The sequence below is a fragment of the Eleutherodactylus coqui genome, chromosome 5 (assembly GCF_035609145.1).
Source record: "Eleutherodactylus coqui strain aEleCoq1 chromosome 5, aEleCoq1.hap1, whole genome shotgun sequence".
In the NCBI taxonomy this organism is placed as follows: domain Eukaryota; kingdom Metazoa; phylum Chordata; class Amphibia; order Anura; family Eleutherodactylidae; genus Eleutherodactylus; species Eleutherodactylus coqui.
Genome location: NC_089841.1, coordinates 217,554,726 through 217,576,058, shown reverse-complemented (window position 1 = coordinate 217,576,058; position 21,333 = coordinate 217,554,726). Strand labels below are relative to the sequence as shown.

The window sequence follows — 21,333 nt, the reverse complement described above, 5'->3', positions numbered from 1 at the left end:
ATCTGAACCCTGCAATCACATTATGAGGGGTTCGATGGGTGAGAAAGGGAGCTCCTTCCCTTTGTCAGCATTTTACATGCAGCAGTCACACTGACCATGGCATGCAAAAGTTGACCAGCTGGGATAAAAGGCTTCTCCAGTCCCTGCTGTTCGAGCAGGTGCCAGGCTGTTATCAAAAAGCAGAGTACCCCCGCTCCCACTGGCACAGGAGACTCGTGTCAGACTTCTGGGTGGTCCATTAAGCAGTTAAAATCCTGCCTGTGAGGATAATTAGGAGGACTTAAAAGTTTTCAGAAAAGAAAGTGCTAGACTATTAGGCTGTGTGGTCAGTGGTAAACCTGTAGTGTTTTTTTTCTTTAATATAGATGGTGACATCAAAAATTCTTAAAAAGTATGTTTTAAATTATTTTTGGAGATTTTTTTAAACAGCCAATTAAACAGTCAATTAAATAATAGGTCATTTACTGATGGCACATTCCTTTTATACAACAGCTGTTGGTATATGTGGCCACTTGATGCTTGGCAGAAAGAAAGGCGACTTATTCTATTGACTAAACTCAGGGACAAATAGAAGGCAAGTTACATTGACCCCGTAGTAGATCCTCTTGTCCTGCTCATTAACCTGTTTAGGATACTTTGATCAACCCATCCAATTCAATGCAGATAACTACATTGAACGTAAAGTCACTTTCTCCTCATTAGGAAACCACAATAACGCAGTTTTCTCAAAATTGCTGGGATTTTATTTGCCTCAGGCTTATGAATTGCAACCAAAGACATTGTGCAAAGAAAGCAAAGATTAAGTACACTTTAAGGAAAAAAAGCTGATTATCCACAATGATAACAAAGGTCAATTTGAAAGAAAAAAAAATAAATGTAAAAATGGGTAAACAGAAATAAAGCGTTCAATAAGACTATATATAGTTTGCAACAATTAACAAGTTAAACCAAACTTCTTCATAACAAATAGAAATTGTAATAAAAAAAATGAATTACATTAGCCATATACTTTATTATGTTCTCAACAACTTTGTGTTTAAACTGCTCTAATGTGAGGAAAGAGGGGGGCAGGAAGAGAGGAAGGGAAAACGATGGAAAGTAACTACTGCATATTAACACCTTAAGAGCCAGCTGAGCCACAGCATGCAAAATAATAAATTGCAGGCCCCTCTAGCACCAAAAGGGTTAATCAGTACTTGAAAGTTGCATATATGTACCACAAATATTAAAAAACAAAAAATACTGAACCACAGCAACAGAAAAACTGCTAAAATAAAACTGCCTGACGAAAAATAAAATAACCAGTTACTTCTATTAGTTTGTCCCAGTTCTTGATGCTACAAAATATTGTTTTCAGCTTCGCAATGCCGTTCGCTGCACCACAGTATAGCAGACCAGGCACAGGGAAACCATTTCCAAGTGAAAGTCAACCCACAGAAATTATACTACCGATCCACAGTTTTCCATCAAAAAATGTGTTTCTTGCTTCATACTGGAGGCCGTTTGGTCACAATATGTTACAAAATGTGTCTGTGTGCATGTGTGTGTGTGTTGTCATTTTTTTTGTACACGATGAGATCATGTATGCCTGGCACTAGTCTAATGTCACCTCTAGATGATGAATACAGAAACATTCCCATTGTGTATTTTTCCTTTTTTAGAAAAAACATGAAATTGGATGAGTGGAAGATAGAAAATGAAGAATTCTGTCCATAAAACAGTTTTCGTGTAAATCACTCGTCATCACTGCCGCTTATTTCTGACAGATCCTAGAAAAAGAAAATGGACATTAATTAGGAGAAATTTCTTTACAATAATTCAGCAAAAAAAAAATCTTAATATTAAGGCTTCTTCACACAAACGTATGCACAAAAATGCTCACCGCAGTGCAACGTATTTACATAGGGATGAGGTAGATGTACATACACGGGGCCCGTTCACGTATAAGGCAAACCCTTTCTGTGGAATAAAAGGCTATTTAGCCTAATGAGTTCCAGATGCTTCCCTTTTCTCCGGGGTCTTGTGCAGGGTTTCATGCATCCCCTTGTGTATTTGCACACCTCCCATAAACTTCTAAGGGGCTCTTTGCTGCGAAAAACGCAGAAAGATAGGAGTAGGTCCTACTATTTTCTGAGTGCACAAAGTGGCGAAACACACGCTCATGAGAACGAACCTACAGAAGTCAATGGGTTCCATTCTGTGTTTTGTGTATATTTTACGCACACAAAAACATGCGCAAATATGGTTGTGTGAAGAAGCCCTTAGACTGCAGCTGTCATTTGATATGTTTACTGATGTCCCCGCTGCCAGATTTTAAATAAAAAAAAAAATTATTAAATCCGTTGTGCAAATTTAATTTCAATTATAAAACTGGAGACAAATAAACCAACAACTGCTGTGGGTCCACACTTTTTTGCAGCCCCCGGCCAGGCAGAAGGCAATGCAACTGTGGGTCAAGAGTGAGGCTGCCTGTCCACGGCGTTGCAGTATCCTGTGGTGAATCTCCGCTGCGGGAGCCACCGCCCAGGAGCAGGAGCCGACAGACTAATTTCCGCCGGTCAGTCTATCTGACAGGCTGACTGCGGAGAATAAGCAATGATTCTCCACTCGTGGACAGGGGGAAAGCGTTCTCCATAGCAACGCTATAAGAGAGCTCTCACTGCGTTCCCCGTGGCCGGATTATTGCCGCGGGGAATGCAATGAAAACCCGCCCATGGACAGATAGCCTAATAAACGTTTTCAAAAAAGGGATTTTTGTGGCTTTTTCTCACTTCTGGTAAGATATTTTGGTCTATGTCATTCCTCTCCCCCGCCTCCCAATTTCCAAAACCAATTTTCTACTCACAGTCCATACGTAACAAATGAAACCTTAAATGTAAATTTATCATCTCCACTCACATTGTCATCTTGATCTTCATCACTGTCGTAGTCGCTGACCACTGGTTTGGCTTTGCCACGACCCAGGCGTTTCTTTCCCTTTCCCTTTTCTCGATTCTTTTCATCCTTTTTATTCAGCTTGATTTTGACTTTCACAGATTTTGCTAAAACAGACAGACAGTTCTAAAATTATTGTACAATAATGGGGGATTGAATAAAAGACCAATTCTGGTTATGATTAGAGATGAGCGAGCATTGCCCTTAGCGAGTACCTGCCCGCTCGAGAGAAAAGGTTCGGGTGCCAGCGAAGGGGAGCGGTGAGTTGCGGCAGTCAGAAGGGGGGAGCGAGATCTCCACCCCGTTCCTACCCGCTCTCCCCCGCAGCTCCCTGCCCGCCGCCAGCACCCAAACCTTTTCTCTCGAGCGGGCAGGTACTCGCTAAGGGCAATGCTCGCTCGACTAATTGCCCTTAGCAAGTATGCTCGCTCATCACTAGTTATGATGTAAAATATTTGTAAATGGATATCTAAACTGAAGATCAGAAAAAAAAACTATTACAATATTTGGGGTTTTAGCGATACGGTAATACAAAAACTGCACACAGAAGCCTCTCTAGACTGAGCCACAGGCAAAAGAAATTTGTATACAACTTTTTTTCAATGGTGCCCATTTGGGGTACAAATTTATTGGTTAATTATTCATTAAATTAAAAAGGATAAAAGGTTGTATGTACTCTCAGTATGGTACCAGGTAAAACAGGATGTCCTGCAAAACACAAGCCCTCATACAACTACGTCGATGAAAAAAAAAAGCTATAGCCGTCAGAAAGTGGTGAAAGACAATAAAATACCTTTGTTAAACAAAAAAAAATAACCCTTTTTTTAGTAGTACAAAAAAAACATATAAATTTTGTATCGCAGTAATCATACTGCCTCATAGAATAAAGTCACCGTGTAAGGTTTGCTGCAGTATGTACATCATAGAAACAAAACTCTTATAAGGCCTTAGTCAGACGGGCGTTTTTTCGCCCGATTTGCGCATGCGCATGCGTCTGGCGATTTTTTTAAAACCATTGCTTTGCAATGGTATCGGACACATGAGCGCTTTTTATGCGCTCATCCGATAAATTATAGAACAGAAATCGCAGATCGCACCTATCTGCGATCTGCGATTCCTGTTCTCTTCTCTATATGTGGTCAATGGGGCCGGCGGCAGCAGTGCCAACCCCATTGAGAACATATAGAAGACAAATCATTCTTCTCTGCCACAGCTGTAACAGCTGTGGCAGAGAAGAACGATGTTTGCCCATTGAATTCAATGGAACCAGCAATACAGCAGGTTCCACTGAAAGCAATGGGCTGCCGGCGTGCGCGGGATGAATTGTCGGGCAGGGCTTAAATATAGAAGCCCTTCCCTGCAATTCATCCAGAAAAGTGTTAAAATAAAAAAAATATATATACTCACCTTTCCCGTGCAGCCGGAGTTCCGCGCGGCCGGCCTGCAGTGGGTGTGAGTCAGACCTGCCCCCTGATTGGCTCAGTGCTGAGCCAATCAGAGGCAGGTCTGACTCACACCCATTCATGAATTCATGAATGGGTGTGAGTGCGACCTGCCTCTGATTGGCTCAGCACTGAGCCAATCAGGGGGCAGGTCTGACTCACACCCCCTTCACACCCACTGCAGGCCGGCCACGCGGACCTCCGGCTGCCGGGAGCAGGTGAGTGTGTGTATGTATGTGTGTGTGTGTATGTATGTGTGTATGTGTGTGTGTGTGTGTGTGTGTATGTGTGTGTGTGTGTGTGTGTGTGTGTGTATGTGTGTGTATGTGTGTGTATGTGTGTGTATGTGTGTGTGTGTGTGTGTGTGTGTATGTGTATGTATGTGTGTATATGTGTGTATGTGTGTGTATGTGTGTATGTATGTATGTATGTGTGTGTATGTGTGTATGTATGTGTGTATGTGTATGTATGTGTGTATGTGTGTATGTGTATGTATGTGTGTATATGTATGTGTGTATATGTATGTGTATGTGTATATATGTATGTGTATGTGTATATATATATGTGTATGTGTATATATGTATGTGTATGTGTATGTGTATGTATGTGTGTGTGTGTGTGTGTGTGTGTGTGTGTGTGTGTGTGTGTGTGTGTGTGTGTGTGTGTGTGTGTGTGTGTGTGTGTGTGTGTGTGTGTATATATATATATATATATATATATTTTTTTTTATTTTTTTATTTTTTTTATTTTAACACTTTTCTGGATGAATTGCAGGGAAGGGCTTATATATTTAAGCCCTTCCCGACAATTCATCCCACACTCGCCCGCAGCGCATTGCTTTCAATGGAGCCGGCTATATTGCCGGCTCCATTGAATGCAATGCGCTGGACAGCTCCGGCCCGTTTCTAATGAAATGCGGCTAGGAGCAGATTTTCGAGCGATTTTCAGGCACCGGTCACGCGATTTGCGGATGCGCATCCGTCATGTGATCCGCAAATCGCACGGAAAAACGCCCGTCTGACTAAGGCCTAAACATGGCAAAATTATAAATATTTTTTTTTATTTTAATCTACTTAGAACTTTTCTGTTTGTTAGTACACTATATGGTACATTACATAGTACTATTGAAAAATACACCGTACAGAAAATCAACCCCTGAGACATCTACACTGATTGATAAAAAAGAAAGGGTTATAATTAGAGATGAGTGAGTATACTCACTAAGGCTAACTACTCGAGCGAGTAGTGCCTTAGCCGAGTACCTCCCCGCTCGTCTCTAAAGATTCGGGGGCCGGTGACAGGTGAGTTGCGGCGGAGTAATGTGCCTTAGCGAGTATACTCGCTCATCTCTAGTTATAATTTTTCTTAAAGTGGGGAAAGAAAAGCAAAAAATGAAAGGGCCACGTCTTTAAGGGGTTAAATACAAAAGAAAGAAAATGTTGTGAAGTGATAGGTGCTGTGAATGTTCTATACAGCTCATATTTTTGATTTTAGTTTTTCCACAATTTTTAAATAATTATATGTACTTATTTATTGGGGGCTAATAATTTTTCTATTAAAAGACATCAAGATGTTTCCATGAGATCAGTTCCTCTTTGTTTACAGGGGAAAATAGATTAAGCTGCAAGAAAAATTTTAAAAAAATTGCCAGCATCACATTATTCAGACAAAAACACTGTGCAGTAAAACCATCTGAAGCATGTGTTATCCATGAACCGATCCCTGCAGTTCGCTCTGCAGACGCATGCCTTGGGTCACTGAAACTACATTGGTAATTCATAATCATCCAGCTACTGCATTAGTTTTTTCCAGGGGGTGCAAAAACAGGATCTCGCCTCTGTCTTCATTTACATAAAATAATGATTGTAGATTCACTACACTAATCACTCTTTTTAATCCCTTAAAGGCACACGGTCAGTCTTGGCCTTGAGGACGCTGCCCCCCCCCCCTCCTGTGTGAGGGCTTGTTTACTGCAAGAGGGTTCTATATCTTTTTTGCATCAAGATAGCAGCTTATTGGCACCATCTTCAGGTATACATAATATGCTAATTTCTTTCCTTTTCTGGGGGTTGGGTGTCAAACCGCCGATAAAAAGGGCAGATTTCAGCTGTGTTTTTGCCTTTATGCTGTTCACTGTGCAATAGAAATGACATGTTAATTTTGTGGGTCAGTACAATTATGCTGATGCTAGATTTAATCATTGTGTTTTACCACTTTTGCATAATAAAAGCTTAAATTAAAAAAAAAAAATAACAGCGTTTGTGCTGCCATACTCCGAGAGCCATGACCCGGCTTCTTCTATTGATGGAATTGCAAGATTGCTTTATGGCGTTCAGTTGAATGTGAACATGACAAGTTTATAGTTCGTGTCATTATGGACTCAGTGCTACCAATCAGGTTCACTCCTCTTCTTTCACAAAGAATTTTATTTGGGTGACAGAAGACGCCACTTTTATAACCCCCTTGGATGCTGCAGTCTAAGGTGTTAAACAGCCAAGATCGGAGCAGAGCCCTCGCCATCATGGTTTAAAGCCTTGTGGCAGCACCATATACATATACACACAGTAGGTCGCCAAGGGGTCAAAACGATGGTTTTATGTGCAGGGAAAATGTAGTAATATGAAGAAGGGATTAAGATTAGAGGGCATCCAGTTAATAACAAGGATGGATGGAGAATATGAGAGCAGCTCTCCATTCTAGCTCACAAAGAAACGAGCATCCCCCCCAATGATGTACATATGCGCCAATACGGCATTTGGACAGTAAGGTTCTTCACGAGGTAACTTCTTTAGTGGCACGCCTGGAAAATCTCCAGGGGTTACTACACTGACCATGCAGTTAAACCCGGAAGATTTCCGTGGACAGCTTTAGTGCTGAAATGTGCAGAGCACTGAGCAGTCGTCTGAAATCTTCCAGGGTTTTTACTTGCATTGTTGACTTATTTAAAAAACCGGCCCTGTGAGGCATGACATGGTAATGAACCTGCCACTGAAGGGGTTAAAGGTAAACCAACAAAAGTATGTAAACAGCTCTCCTCTCGCATGAGAGCAACGCTCTTTTGACCTACCCATAGGAAGGTCAAAAGCTCATGAAACAAAGTCTTGGGTTGCTCTCACACAGGCGTCTGTTAAAATGCCGCTTTTAAGAAGGGCATTTGAAAATGCGTTCGACAGCGGTCAACGCACCTTATCATTACAATGGGTGATAAAGGTACGTTAAAAAGAGCTGAAACGCACTAAAATAGAGCAGACTGCGTTCAAAAATCACGGCAGCCCTCATTGCCCAGTGTCAAACATACATCAGTCATAAACAATGAGCAGCGGATATTGCCCATTTCCCTTAAAACAGACAGCTCAAACCAAGTGGGTGTGGGAAGAAAGACTGCAATGGAGCAAAGGGGTCACAGCTCTAAGCGGCCCATCCTACTTTTAAGATCTTCCTTAATAGCTCAAATAATCACGTGAAGACTTGAGCCAAGAAGTAGAGGCAAAAAGCATACTTCCCTTTTTCTGTCTCTCTAGCAGGATTATCTCAATCGGGAAGTTATTTCAGTATTTCACATTACCAACCCTGCTCTGTGCTGAGAGCTAACAAACTACAAAGAATTTCTCCATAAATGGGTGTCGCTGGTTGGCCAAAACTGGGTAATGTTCCAAAATTCCATCTAAAGGAGCAGCCTGAAATAATATGTGCTGAAATCCCCAGATACGGTGCACAACACTTCTTTCAACTTTGAAGAAGGGTAATTACTATAACTAGCCCTATAGAGTTGGTTTTTCCTTTGAGATTGGCCAGCGCGATTGGCTGTTGCCAGTACTAGGTTTGTGTGCACTAACTTTTGGGAGGATCTCAATTTTGTTTTGTTTTTTAAGGGACTGTTACTATTAAAGGGGCCATTTCAGTAAGGGAGTTGGTCTCTCCCTGGTAGAGTTTTCTGAAAGTATTTAGGTTATATAAAGTCTAATATGTTAAAAGATTTACCCTCTGATTCGGATTCCTCCTCGTCGTCCTCATCTTCCTCTTCATTGCTTTCATCTTCACTCTCATCTTCTTTTGCAATTTTTTGCCTTGCACTCTTGAAGACTGATTGTAGGACAATAGAATCTTCATATATCTAATAAAGGGACAGATCCAGACATTGTATATTAGCACACCTTTAATACAAAAACAAGGAAATAACTGCACTACAGACGGTGGGTACATGTCTCCTAGAGATCCTCTTGGTTACAGAAGTATGAAGGCTGTCCTCCTCTTCAAGCCTGTATTCTTCCAAAAAAATATACTAAATGTAGAAAAAAAAAACAACAACAAAAATGCAAGTCCTGACAATTCCTTCCTTTAAAGGGTTGTCCAGCTATAAACTATTGATTGACTATCCTCAAGGTAGATTGACAGTGGTCTGCTCACAAGGACCCTCTCCAATCATCTGTTTGCTAGGCCCATGTGTTTGTGCATGGGGCGGATGTGTGCAGGAAGTACACAACTCTATTCCCACCGCAGTGGCCAGGCTTTGTATTACAGGAAAAGTCCGCATTCATCTCACAATACAAGTATTATTCAAAAGAGGCGGAAAAATACAAACCTGTGATCCTTCTAGATTGAATGTCTGTGCATTGTGGCATAGCAACATGACATCCTTTTCTAGGTCACTAATACTTCTGTATTTATGATTGCGAATTCTTTCCTATATTGAGAAAGATAAGACAAATTAATCAAAGTAAAAGTGTAACTTTCCACCATCTGTGCATGTGAAAGATGCTGCTGCGTAGGCTCACACAGCTTACTTAATAGGCCAAAGGACTCAGGCTAACCAACCTGCTAAAACCTCCCGATGCATATTCCAATGTCTCTTTGTTAGGGCATCTAACAGGCAATCTAACATTAGGGGGTCTGTCTGCATGGTTCAGATCTACAGTATATGATCCCGACACGGAGGGTCATCATTAACATTGGCCCACATTTATCGGCGTATTTCCACCTTGTTTTGGAGCATTTTACCCCAACACAGTCTTATCAGTTGTGGATCACATTTATTACCATTTGTGTCATGAACAGTGGTTTATAGAAGTGACGTGAAACGTAAACGTGGCCTAGTGCTTGGCCAGGATTGAGAATAGTTTATGGGGTGCAAATTATTAAATGGGGAGAAAAACTACCCAACATAGATCCTGGCGTTCAACGGAATACAATTTTAGCAAGTGTAAAAGCTGCAAGGGAACCTGTCAGGTACTTGATGCGGTGCTCACTGAGGGCAGCACTTTATAGGGACAGACCTGCTGACTCCACCGCTGTCACTTAAAGGGTAATTTGCAGGGATTTTGGAGAACTTCCAGCTTATTTCTGTATGTTTCTGCAGCTCTCCGCAAGTGTTGAGTCCACAGTATTCATGAGGACCTAGTAGCCCCCTCTGTTACCAAGTATGCAGTGTAATAGCTAGAAGACTGTCAGTCGGTGCATGTCGGCGGGGTTACTGGGTCCTCATGAATAAGCTGGACTCTGCTTTTGCTGAGAGCAGCAGAAACATACAGAAAGAAGCTGTAAAGGTCTCCAAAACCTAATATGTGACACAGCTCTGGAATCAGCATGTCTACCACTATGAGAAACCTGCGGCTATTTTTGCCAGGTGTTACGGAAATGGCGGTTGCCTAATGCCGTTTCCGTAACTTGCGCTGAAGTGAATTGATGTTAGGGATACAGTGTAGCACGGCACACTTTGCTACACTGTTTCCTTAACTCCTATTCATTTCAATGTGAGTCATGGAAACAGTAAGGCTGTTGCAGTTTCCTTAACACCCAGTGAAGTGGTGCGATACAGCCGCAGGTTTCTCATCTGATCCATGAAATGCTGAGATGAGAATTCTCCTTTAAGACACTTAGGCCGCCTGAACACGGAATCCAACCCTGTGCAGGGCCAGTGACCCCTGCGTACTTTTCGCAGTCTTCTTTATCTGTAATGTGGATGTGCCATCCGGAACGAATGCGCAGTATAGATTATGCCATCGGTCGCCAGCCAATAACTGCTACCTTAACACAATGATAACTATGGATGGGTTGTGGGGTGGACAGCATCCATTGACTTTAATGGAAGCAGTCCTCACGGAAGCCGCACAGAATCGCAGCATGCTGCGTTTCTTTTCCATGAACGGAAAATCGCGATAGATTTCTGCTTGTGGGCAGAAAAATCACGTTTTGCATGTTATGGGGGGCATTTGCTGCGGAATCCGGAGGCAGATGCCCACTCCTAATACCACAATTTCACCGGTGTGCAGCCGGCCAAACTAAAATGACGACTATTTAGATACATGTAGGCAACAGTTTTCTTCTCTCTGGTTTCCGTAATTATAAATCATCTGTCGCTAGTAAATGCACCATCAGTTACCAACTGGATATTTTAAGAATCTTCGATGAAAGAGCTTACAACCGTAGCAATAAATAAAGTTACATAGAATAACGTTACATGGCAATAATTGGTATCCAGGTGTTAAAATGATCACTGAATGCCATTTCAGTAAATTAGCCTAAAAAGGGTCCATCATATGACCACTTCCCATTCATTTCCATGTTTAGGAAGTGGAGATTCGCACGCTTCTTTGTGATACTCCGGGAACACATACCTACGCTGGAGGGAAGGAGCTGATGGCTTCGATACTGCATGATGTGTAACGACTTATGTTGCAGATTTTACAGCACAACAGCTCAGTGGTTGAAGGAATATCGGAGGGCTGGCAATGATTAGGTTTTGACTTCATACCTACTGATATCACACACTGCGTGTGAGCAAAACTAGTGGAAGGCAGTTATTGGCCAGTATGATTGTTTACAAGTTGTGAGCCACAAGATGCCCTCCTTTGTAATAATCCAGAGAACAGATTTACCTTTATCTTTTTGAAATCAACTGGCTTGCGGATTAATTCATAATATTCTGGTAGCTCTTTTCTGGAGGGGAGTTGGATGAAAACTTCACTTAGCTGCCGTCCAGAGCTGTACAAAAGAAAAATGCAAAATTTAAGTGCAGCAACAAAAAAAAACACAAAACAGCACAAAACCCCCACTAAATTACCACCATATGAATAAGAACCACAAACACCATGTATAGTGTAGCATCAACATATGCTAGCAGCTCCTAAACTACTATTAGGTCCAATGTCCATGGGCAAAATTGAATTGCACAACAATCTGCAGTTCAAGCAGCCCATAGACCATCATGGGCACCCGCAGCTGAATTTAAGCATACGGATTTGATTTGCAGACTTTTAGGAAAACAAATCGCAGCATGCTATATTTTGCTGGAGGTCCCACACAGACGGCTTCCATTGAAGTCAATGGAACCAGTCCGATCCGCCCCGCAGCAGACACTGCAGACGGGCTGCAGGTCCCGCAGGAAATTTAATCCGCAGTGGAGAAGATAGAAGAGCCGCACAGCCACGCAGAGGATCTGGACAGGTAAGGAATATCCTCTTGAGAAAAAACAATTTATTTTCCCGGCGACATATCTACATGAGGGCTTGTTTGTGGGATGAGTTGTATTTTTCAATGGTACCATTTAACATACCATATAATGTATTGGAAGACAAAGTGGGGTGAAATGGTAAAAAGACTGCAATTGCACCAATCCGTGGGGTGCATTTTTTCCCCTTCTTTACAGTGTTTAGTAAAATGGTGCTTGTACTGCGTTTAGTGGAGGTTTTAAATGCCCGTTAAAAACGCTACACTAAGCCTCCATTTATTTCCATGGGGCTTCTTATACATACGCTGTGTGTTCTATTTTCAGCATTACAGTGCGTTTTCGACACACTGCATAACCCATAAAATGAATGGAGTGCGTTAGGAAGGCTGAGCTCATGCCCACAGGGAAATTTTATTTAGCAAATCCGCGCAGGAGAAAAAAAAAAAATGCAAATCCACGTTCCATAGGAATGCATTGACAATACGCAGTTCATTAATAGCCGCGGATGGTATTTTAAGTGATTAGCGCATTTCATGCGCGAGAAAAAAACGTGGCACGCTCCATTTTAACGCAGATCACGCATGCGGGAGTTCCTATCTCAGTTGATCTCCTGCATGGAAAAAAAACAAAAAAAAATACAGAGATAATTATAGCGCATCCGCAGTAGAAATCCGCACAGTTCTGATTTTCACTGTGGACAGGAGGCCTTAAACACTGTCTATAGCGTTTTTAATGCTGCTTACTATGTCATCGCAGACGCTTGCACTAACCAACGTCATCGCCGGCTCTGCACTGTGCATGTGCACCATCCGGCCCATAAGCAGTGCAGAGTGAAGATGCTGGAGAGGTAAGCCGGAGGGCACTGCAGGGGCACAGGGTCGCATCCTGCTGCGAGGATCTTGCAGTCGAAATCCAACCCGGCTGTCTGCATTCGACCAAACACAGCATAAAAAAAGGCTTTTTTTTTTTTTTTTTTAATTTTTTTAATTTTAACAAACGCTTGTAAGAGATTGGACTAATGCTTAACCTGTTTAGGACCAGGCACTGTAAATTTACGGCGCCTGGTTTCCGGGCTTTAAGCTTAGCTGCATGTAAAATTATGGTGGCACTTTAAGCCTCTTGCTCTGCAATCAGAGGGCAGGACAGGTTATCAGTTGTTAGTGACAGCTAATAACCCTGAGAAGAGGGCAGGAGGGGTTTTTAACCCTTTCTGCCTTTTCCTTCCCCGAGTACACAGTGCTCAGTACTAGAAAGTGAAAGTGTAGCTTCCACTACGGGAGCCCAGGGGGCAATCTGACCGGACCGCCGGGATTCCCTGCTACAGCAGAGCTGGAGGGTCATACTAGACCCTGAGCAGCTCTGCCAGTGACTAATGTCACTACAGGGGTTGTTTTCCCATGTAACTGGGGCTCCTATGGTCTTGTATGACGTCATGAGGGACATAGATAGTAAAAGACATTATTACATACATCAGTAAAACACAATAAAACAATATATACATAAGAAAGTAAATAACCCAAAGCCGACGATGACCAAAATAGTCGCTATAAGCGCCCTGTAATCAAAAACCATATATATATCAAAACGTCCAAAACAAAATGATGAACTAGTTCCTATACTTTTAGTGTAAATATACTAATTAAAAAAAAAAATAACTAGAAATGTTAAAAAAAAGTCTTGTTTTTAGCTTTTTAATCCCCAATAAAACAAAAAAGATTAAAATCGCCCTATATGTCACAGAAAAAAAACACAGCAAAAATAATTTTGATAGCCAAAATGAAAAAAAAAAAAAATATGGCAGTAAAACCCCCACATGGGTAAAATCCCTAAAAAGTGTCCGGTCCTTAAGGTACAAAACAGCCTGGTACTTAAGGGGTTAAAAAGAAAAAAAAAAACACCCTTTAAAACATCAAATTGATGTTGCCATCTTTTGGCCCCTATAACTTTTCCTCCAATGAGGCAGTGTGAGGGGCTTTTCTTTTGTAGGGCAACCTGTAGTTTGTATCGATTTTTCTTGAAGACTGAGTGAACAAAAAAGCTCAATTCTGCCATTTTCTTTTTCTGACGGGCAAACCATGTGGGATTAATAATTTAATATTTTAATAAAAATTGGACCCTTACACATTCAGCGATACCAATTTTTAGATTTTAGGGGAAAGGTTTTTTAATAGAGATGAGCGAGCGTACTACTCGCACTACTCGCTAAGCACTACTCGCTCGAGTAATTGGCTTTATCCGAGTATCGCTGTGCTCGGGGCTAAAGATTCAGGTGCCGCTGCGGCTGACAGGTGAGTCGCAGCGGGGAGCAGGGGAGAGCGGGCGGGAGAGAGGGAGAGAAAGATCTCCCCTCCGTTCCTCCCCGCTCTCCCCTGCAGCTCCCCGCTCCGTGCCGGCACCCGAATCTTTAGCCCCGAGCACAGCGATACTCGGATAAAGCAAATTACTCGAGCGAGTAGTGCTTATCCGAGTACGCTCGCTCATCTCTATTTTTTAATAAAATTAGTGACATGAATTTGTGATCACTTCATCGCTTAAACGGTATAATGCAATATTATGGTATTGCACTATACTGTGTTTTAACAGGATGCACTACCGACACATCTTAATAGGCAGAAATACACGACAGCCCCGGGGACTCTCCGAAGCCCGCAGGCTGCCTTGGCACCTGAGTGAGGATACCATCTTATCATGGCGGGTAAGTTCAGGACATTTCTATCCTAATCGATCAGGACATTTAAATGCCGTTGTCAGATCAGATAGCGGCACTCAAGGGGTTTAAACAGCCACGATCTGAGTTACTTGCTGATCGCAGCTGTTGCTGTCGGTGTGTCGGCTGTCAGAGACCGCTGATACTCGCTAGCTATGGAGGGAATTTAGCTCCCAAAACCCGCTTTATACACAGCACGTCCTGTGAACAGCTATATACGTCATAACTGTTAGGGATATGTGCAGTTTGGAAATATATATATCTGTATGCATGTTGGAAGGGGTTAAATTATCTTCACAGGTAAATCATTTGACTAAAGGACTAATATAAAAGGAACAAAGTGATACCCTTTGTAATGGTCTGTACTGCAACCATTATATGTATGGTACTGTGCAAAAGTTTTAGGCAGGTGAGAAAGAAATACCGTATAGTAAGAATACTTCTGAAAATAGAAATGTTCATTGCATTGTTAGTTTATATTTGTCAAAGTAAATGCATCTAAATTTAACCAATAATGGGGGTGATCGATCTTTGGTTTCTTTGCCGCATTTTCCCCCACAACTGCCTAAAATGTTGCACAGTACTGCATTTATTATTATTAAATAAATACATAAATATATATAATGGAAGGATAAAAGATATTCTTTTGCAGAGGATGCCACCTAGTGGACAAAGCTACGAAGCCAAAATATGCGACTTCCATTGTTTGATATTGAACACCAAGAGGCGTTGATGAAAAGATTTGCCGTGCTTTTCCCTTACCTACCTAGCCTAGCAGTGCATCACATACGGTATATAGGCAGTATATATGTGCACACCAATCGGTACAGGCATGCACACCGACATGAACGAGTAGAACCATTTGTGTATGTAACAGAATAGTGTGCATGTCCCCCGTCCCCGAGATGCAGAGCACAGAACTAACGACTTGTGCAATAAGCTCGGGCTAGGGATATATTAAATGGCTGCACAAGATAATATCCGTGTACTCAGGAATACAACCCTGGCCGTGCCGACGGCGCACGCGCTTTACTGCTACTACGGTTTCCAGGCAACAAGGGATGCCTGCCGCAGAGAAGGGAGACTGCAACAATGGCTGCAAGCGTCTGTAGTCAGAGACAACACAATGCCTGCACTAGTGGACACAAGTCTTTGTCTCGGGAACACATAATAAACTCATGACAAGCCGGCTGGCCTTTACGTCATTTAAAGGGAACCAGTCACCATCTCTTTGCAGTCCTCGTTGAGAGCAGCATAAGGCAGTGCCTGTCACACTGGTTGTAGTCTGCTGGTTGGATCTGTGCAGTAGTTTGGGAGAAACTTGCATTTAGTTAGTAGCAGCCAGACACAGAACTAGTCCAGTAGACTTGTGTAGGGGAGCATGCGGGCCGCACTGTGAAAAAAGACGGGTATTTCAGCGGCAGGCAACGCAGGAAACAGGCAGCGGGTGAGCATTAAAAAAAATGCATCACCCGACTCCCGGCCCTATTAGTTTATGGTGCTTTGGGGACGTGTCAGGTTCCCTTTAATATTCAAGGATGCCAATAAAGTGGACCACAACCATAAGGCTCGTTTACATGCAGATGGAAACATCGCAGAGTTGTGTGTCCCTTCAATGTCCCCTGCGTATGACCGCATATGAATGTGTTTAATGCGTGTATGTACAGGATGTTACACACATGGGAAAAAAGGCTGAGAATGATGTTCTTCCTGGTTTTTTTTAGTTCATAATTAGGTTTCGTTGCAACATGCGTGAAAAATTCAATTGCTACGCTAGTACTTGGCGTTGTGTATCATATGCAACCATAGAGAACATAGGGCTCTTACGAATGTACTATACAATAAAATAGAGCATGCTGCCATTTTTATTACGCGTGAGTAATACGGGGTGGGGTATTTGCCCAATTGACCTCTTTGGGCCACTGCAAGTATAACATTAGGTGATCTGTCTTATCATACAGGTAAATTGTTGTGGGTTCACCATCATTTTCAAGTGTCTTTCACGGGAGACGCGTGGAGACCACGATGGGTCAAGAGATTGCCCCTGACCTATAACTACCAAGACAGGCCAGGATCCTCTATATCAGTGTTCCCCAACTCCAGTCCTCCGGGACCGCCAACAGGTCATGTTTTCAGGATTTCCCCAGTGTTGCACAGGTGATGTAATTATTGTCGGTGCCTCAGACATTGCCACAGGTGTTCTTACTATAGGATATCCTGAAAACATGACCTGTTGGTGGTCCCTGAGGACTGGAGTTGGGGACCCCTGCTCTATATCACCAGAGATGCAGTCTCTACCAAACCCCTTAGGAATTTGTTAGAGGATTTGGAGCTCTAAATCAGAAAAATGGAGATCTAGCCCAATAAAGATAAAGTTACAAAATTAATCAGCCCAGAATTATAAAGTGTTTTCTATTTATTTCGGACACAGCAGTGGGTCTCAGAACAAGAATTATCCTCAGTATATATAGCATGTTAGGCTGAAAAAAAGACACATGTCCATCCAGTTCAGCCTATTATCCCCCCTCCCCCTCCCACACCCCCAATGTTGATCCAGAGGAAGGCAAAAAAAAAAAAAAAAAAAAACCTTAATTGAGATACAAACCAATTTTCCTCATTTAAGGGCAATCGGAATAATCCGGGTATTACCGACCCTTCTGAAGAAATCAGTGACTACAACATTAAACACTGATGAAAGGCGTCCAGGCCCCTCTTGAACGCTTATCAAATTCGCCATCACCACATTCTCAGGCAAAGAGTTCCACGGTCTCCCTGCTCTTACAGTAAAGAGCCCCCTTTTATGTTGGTGTAGAAACTTTCTTTCCTCTAGACGTAGAGGGCGCCCCCTTGCTACAGTCACAGTCCTGGGCATAAACCAATCAGGGAAGAGATCTCTGTATTGTCCCGATGTATTTATACATCGTTATTAGGTCGACCCTCAGCCGTCTTTTTTCTAAATTAAATACCCTCTCTGGGTATTGTAGTCGGCCCATGCTATTTATTACTTTAGTTGCCTGCCTTAGTACCCGCTCAAGCTCTTGAGTACTGCTGCCCAAAACTGTCCACAAGATTCCATGTGTGGTCTGACCAGTAGTGACTTGTTAAGAAGAACAATGTTCTTGCCGTGTGCTCCTGTAGCAATCGTTGGTGTCTGTGGAAGCACTATGGACTCAGGTACAACATAGGTAAGAGAAATACATTTTTTCACACTGAAAATGCCATTTAGTTAAGAAATGCTTGAAATGCGACAAGACGCACAGAGAATTAAGTTCTTAACAATTGATTTCAATTTCAAACAATTACAGGTCTCTTGTGAGCCAACAGGCAGTATGATCAGGAAGTAATGGGGCCACCATGTTGGGTGATGCAGTCGTAAAAGTGACATGGCATCAGTTCAATGAGCGCTTAAATACCGCCCTGGGGTAGTGCTGACTATAGCTCACAGATCATCTTCACTACGAGGCTATGTATGGGAAAGCATTCACTCGACGTCCAATCATGTCGCACAAAGCCTTGATTAGAGAAAGATCAAGGGATCATGCTGACCAAAGGATCACCGGGAAACCTTGCAAGGCATGCCTGCTGTTCTTGGTTGGGTGGGGCTGTATGTTATCCTGTTGAAAAATGGCGTTGGGTATGCCCTGAATATATGCTAGTGCGACAGGCTGCAGCAACTCATTAACAAAGGTGTGCCATCACTGTGCCCCTGATGCGTACTAGCGGTGATCAGCTGTTGATGCCAGTGTCATGGTAAACCATCAGTCTACACGGACGAGGTGCTTCAAAGTAGCAGAAAGATCAGCCCAATATCCATGTCACCTCCAAACCCCGGCTCAGTGGTCATCACTTCGGCAATGAATTAAGATTCTGTCCCAGAAGACCACACTGTGACGTTCACCACCGCAGATAGCTCTGGAGGGACACCACTGTCAGAGCTCACGACGATGGAGTGGTGTAATAGGCAATCGTCACAATAGACGGCTTGACCTCAAACCTGCCTTAGTGAACCAAAGCAAAACGGTCAGTATTTATTGGAATATTTAAACATGTCCGTAATCTGCAGAATGTCACTACATATGGATTGTGGAGCTACTACTGTGCGACACCGGATGCGTCGGTCCGAACATTGTGACGTTCGTCTCAGTGCTCCACTCCCATTACAATGATGCACATTTCGTTCTGCTGATCACCGCCCCCAAATTTGACTCAGATCATAGTACTGTATACTGCTGAGGTTCTGTCGCATTATGACACAAAGTCCGTCAGGTTGTATGTTGCCATATGATTAAACCTCTAGTAAACGCACATCCATTTAAAAAAAAGGGATCTTGAAGGCGTCTTAAAAGGCATCTTTACTCAGTCATTATCACACAGCAGTTTCCATGGGTGTGAGGCCTTCTCAAACGTTAGCGTCACAGACTGGTATTCCCCCTTTTATCATACTCCCAGATCACATGATTGACCCGAACTGCATCAATTTGTATACGTTGTCTATCTTAAAGGGGTTGTCCCGCGAAAGCAAGTGGGGTTCAGCACTTCTGTATGGCCATATTAATGCACTTTGTAATGTACATTGTGCATTAATTATGAGCCATACAGAAGTTATTCACTTACCTGTTCCGTTGATAGCGTCCTCGTCTCCATGGTGCCGTCTAATTTCAGCGTCTAATCGCCCGATTAGACGCGCTTGCGCAGTCCGGTCTTCTCCCTTCCGAATGGGGCCGCTCGTGCCGGAGAGCTGCTCCTTGTAGCTCCGCCCCGTCACGTGTGCCGATTCCAGCCAATCAGGAGGCTGGAATCGGCAATGGAGCGCACAGAGCCCACGGTGCACCATGGGAGAAGACCCGCGGTGCATCGTGGGTGAAGATCCCGGCGGCCATCTTACTAAGGTAAGTAAGAAGTCGCGGGAGCGCGGGGATTCGGGTAAGTACTGGACGGTTTTTTTTTTTACCCCTGCATCGGGTTTGTCTCGCGCCGAACTATTGAAAAAAAAAAAATCTGTTTCGGTGCGGGACAACCCCTTTAACATAGCCTAGAAGACACGTACCGCTGCAACTAAATCTTCATGGCGTGGCATTTTCTCTGTGAGGCAATGTATAATCCCCAGTAGTGACCGGTAGCAAATTGTGTGGCTTACTACAATAATCTGCTGCTCCATATTCCGTTCTAGCTATTGTTTTTGAAGGGTCCTGCTGTGTTTTGACAATGAATATGGGATACAGCTGTAGGTGACAAATCCAGATCAATGGCCGTCATGTTGGGATCAGAGGACTTGCGCTTCAGCAAGAGACAGATTTCGTGGCTCAGTTTCTGTTGTCTCACACCAACTTGAAATTAAATTGGACTTTCTGCGATCAGAAATATTCAGGGAAGTGAGCTAACTGCTGCATCAAGAGGCAGATTGTCGACTCAACCTCAGTTCTTAATAATGGATATGACATGCCTGGACTTTATGCAGCAGGATAACTTTCCTTAAGCGAGTTATCTGAGGATTTCTGTTCTGCACAGCCCAAGGGAAGGCCGTCCACCAGCCATGGTTCCCTGGAGGTTTCCTCGACTGGGTTTCTTTCCCCTCCTGCATGCTCTCCCTGAGTCGTGGGACCCATCCTGATCATCAGGCTCACATTCAAAGGGAACCCATCACGTCCTCCCAGCACCGTAGACCAAGTGATGCTGCTGTTAGGGGACGCGACAGGGAGTTGCGTTATTTTTTTTTATACTCCCTTGCTCCCACGATCCAATGCTGTCCCCTGCAGAAAGTGTGCAGTGCAGGAAAATCTGCCTCTTTTCACAGCCCCGTGTGTGCGCTCTTCCTTGCAAGTATATGGGAGAGCGGACGCATGGGACTCTGAAAAGAGGCAGATTTTCCTGCACCACGCACTCTTCACCAGGTGACAGCACTGGATCATGGGAATATAAAAAAACAAACACACAAATACATCACCCAACTCCCTGTCACGTCCCCTAACAGCACAGTGACTACGTTTATAGTGATGCGAGGACATTATTGGTTCCCTTTAACATTATTGCTATGGGATCTGGAAACATCTACATTTGGCCCCTTAAATAAAAGCTAATAAAAAAAAAGTCAGTGTACACCAAAGTGCAGTCTATTGAGTCTCTATGAACTTTCAGAGTACTTCATAGAGCAAAGGTGGTCAACCCCAGAGCTACAGGAGGTGCACCATTGCAATGTTACATATTGTAATCTTAAAACACTGTAATTTATGTATCAGAATTGTTCTATAATATATTCAAAATTGAAATAGTGTACCAACATGTCTAACTCAGGGGTGCACAACTATCTCTCGTTTGAGCTGCATATTGTCATGTTGAAATACTCCCAAGGAAAAAAAAAAAAAAGAAAAAAGAAACTGAGTAAGGCCTCCAGCACACGGCAGAGTCGGATTCTGCATCTGGAATCCTGCAGTGGCGCTCGTGCGTACCTACTTACTTTCATTTTCATCTGTACTGAGCATGGTCCACACGGCGAGCCGTCAGACATGCACAGTATAGATTTTTTGGTTTTAAACTCCTGCTTTTCCATCGTCATTGCGTAACCTTTTTGCAATGTCAATTGCGGAAGGGCCGCGTATTGACTTTAATGGTAGCCATCCGCGCAAAAATGGAGCATGCTGCGATTTTTCCTCTTCTTGCGAAAACCACAGGAAAAATCAATTTTCCATAGCAAGCTACGGGCGGCATTTGCGGTGCGGATTTCACAGCAAATATCTGCCTGTGAGCAGGCCTAAAAAGTAAACCACCATATGAGACATTTATGACATGAAAAGTAGATTTCATAA

The 21,333-nt window shown here is 43.0% G+C and overlaps 1 protein-coding gene across 12 annotated transcripts in view; it reads right to left on the bottom strand.

Moving 5' to 3' along the window:
* Positions 1-720: 720 nt before the first annotated feature.
* SMARCA2 (SWI/SNF related, matrix associated, actin dependent regulator of chromatin, subfamily a, member 2) overlaps positions 721-21,333 on the bottom strand; it is a 177,887-nt gene continuing 157,274 nt past the window's right edge. For all 12 annotated transcript variants that reach the window (XM_066604217.1, XM_066604218.1, XM_066604216.1 and 9 more), the window contains 5 exons: positions 11,252-11,357; positions 8,959-9,060; positions 8,358-8,490; positions 2,899-3,041; positions 721-1,769 (listed from right to left, as the gene is read on the bottom strand). In XM_066604217.1, coding sequence (XP_066460314.1) covers positions 1,734-1,769; positions 2,899-3,041; positions 8,358-8,490; positions 8,959-9,060; positions 11,252-11,357 — 520 coding nt within the window. In that variant the 3' untranslated portion in view covers positions 721-1,733. The remainder of the gene's footprint in view (positions 1,770-2,898; positions 3,042-8,357; positions 8,491-8,958; positions 9,061-11,251; positions 11,358-21,333) is intronic.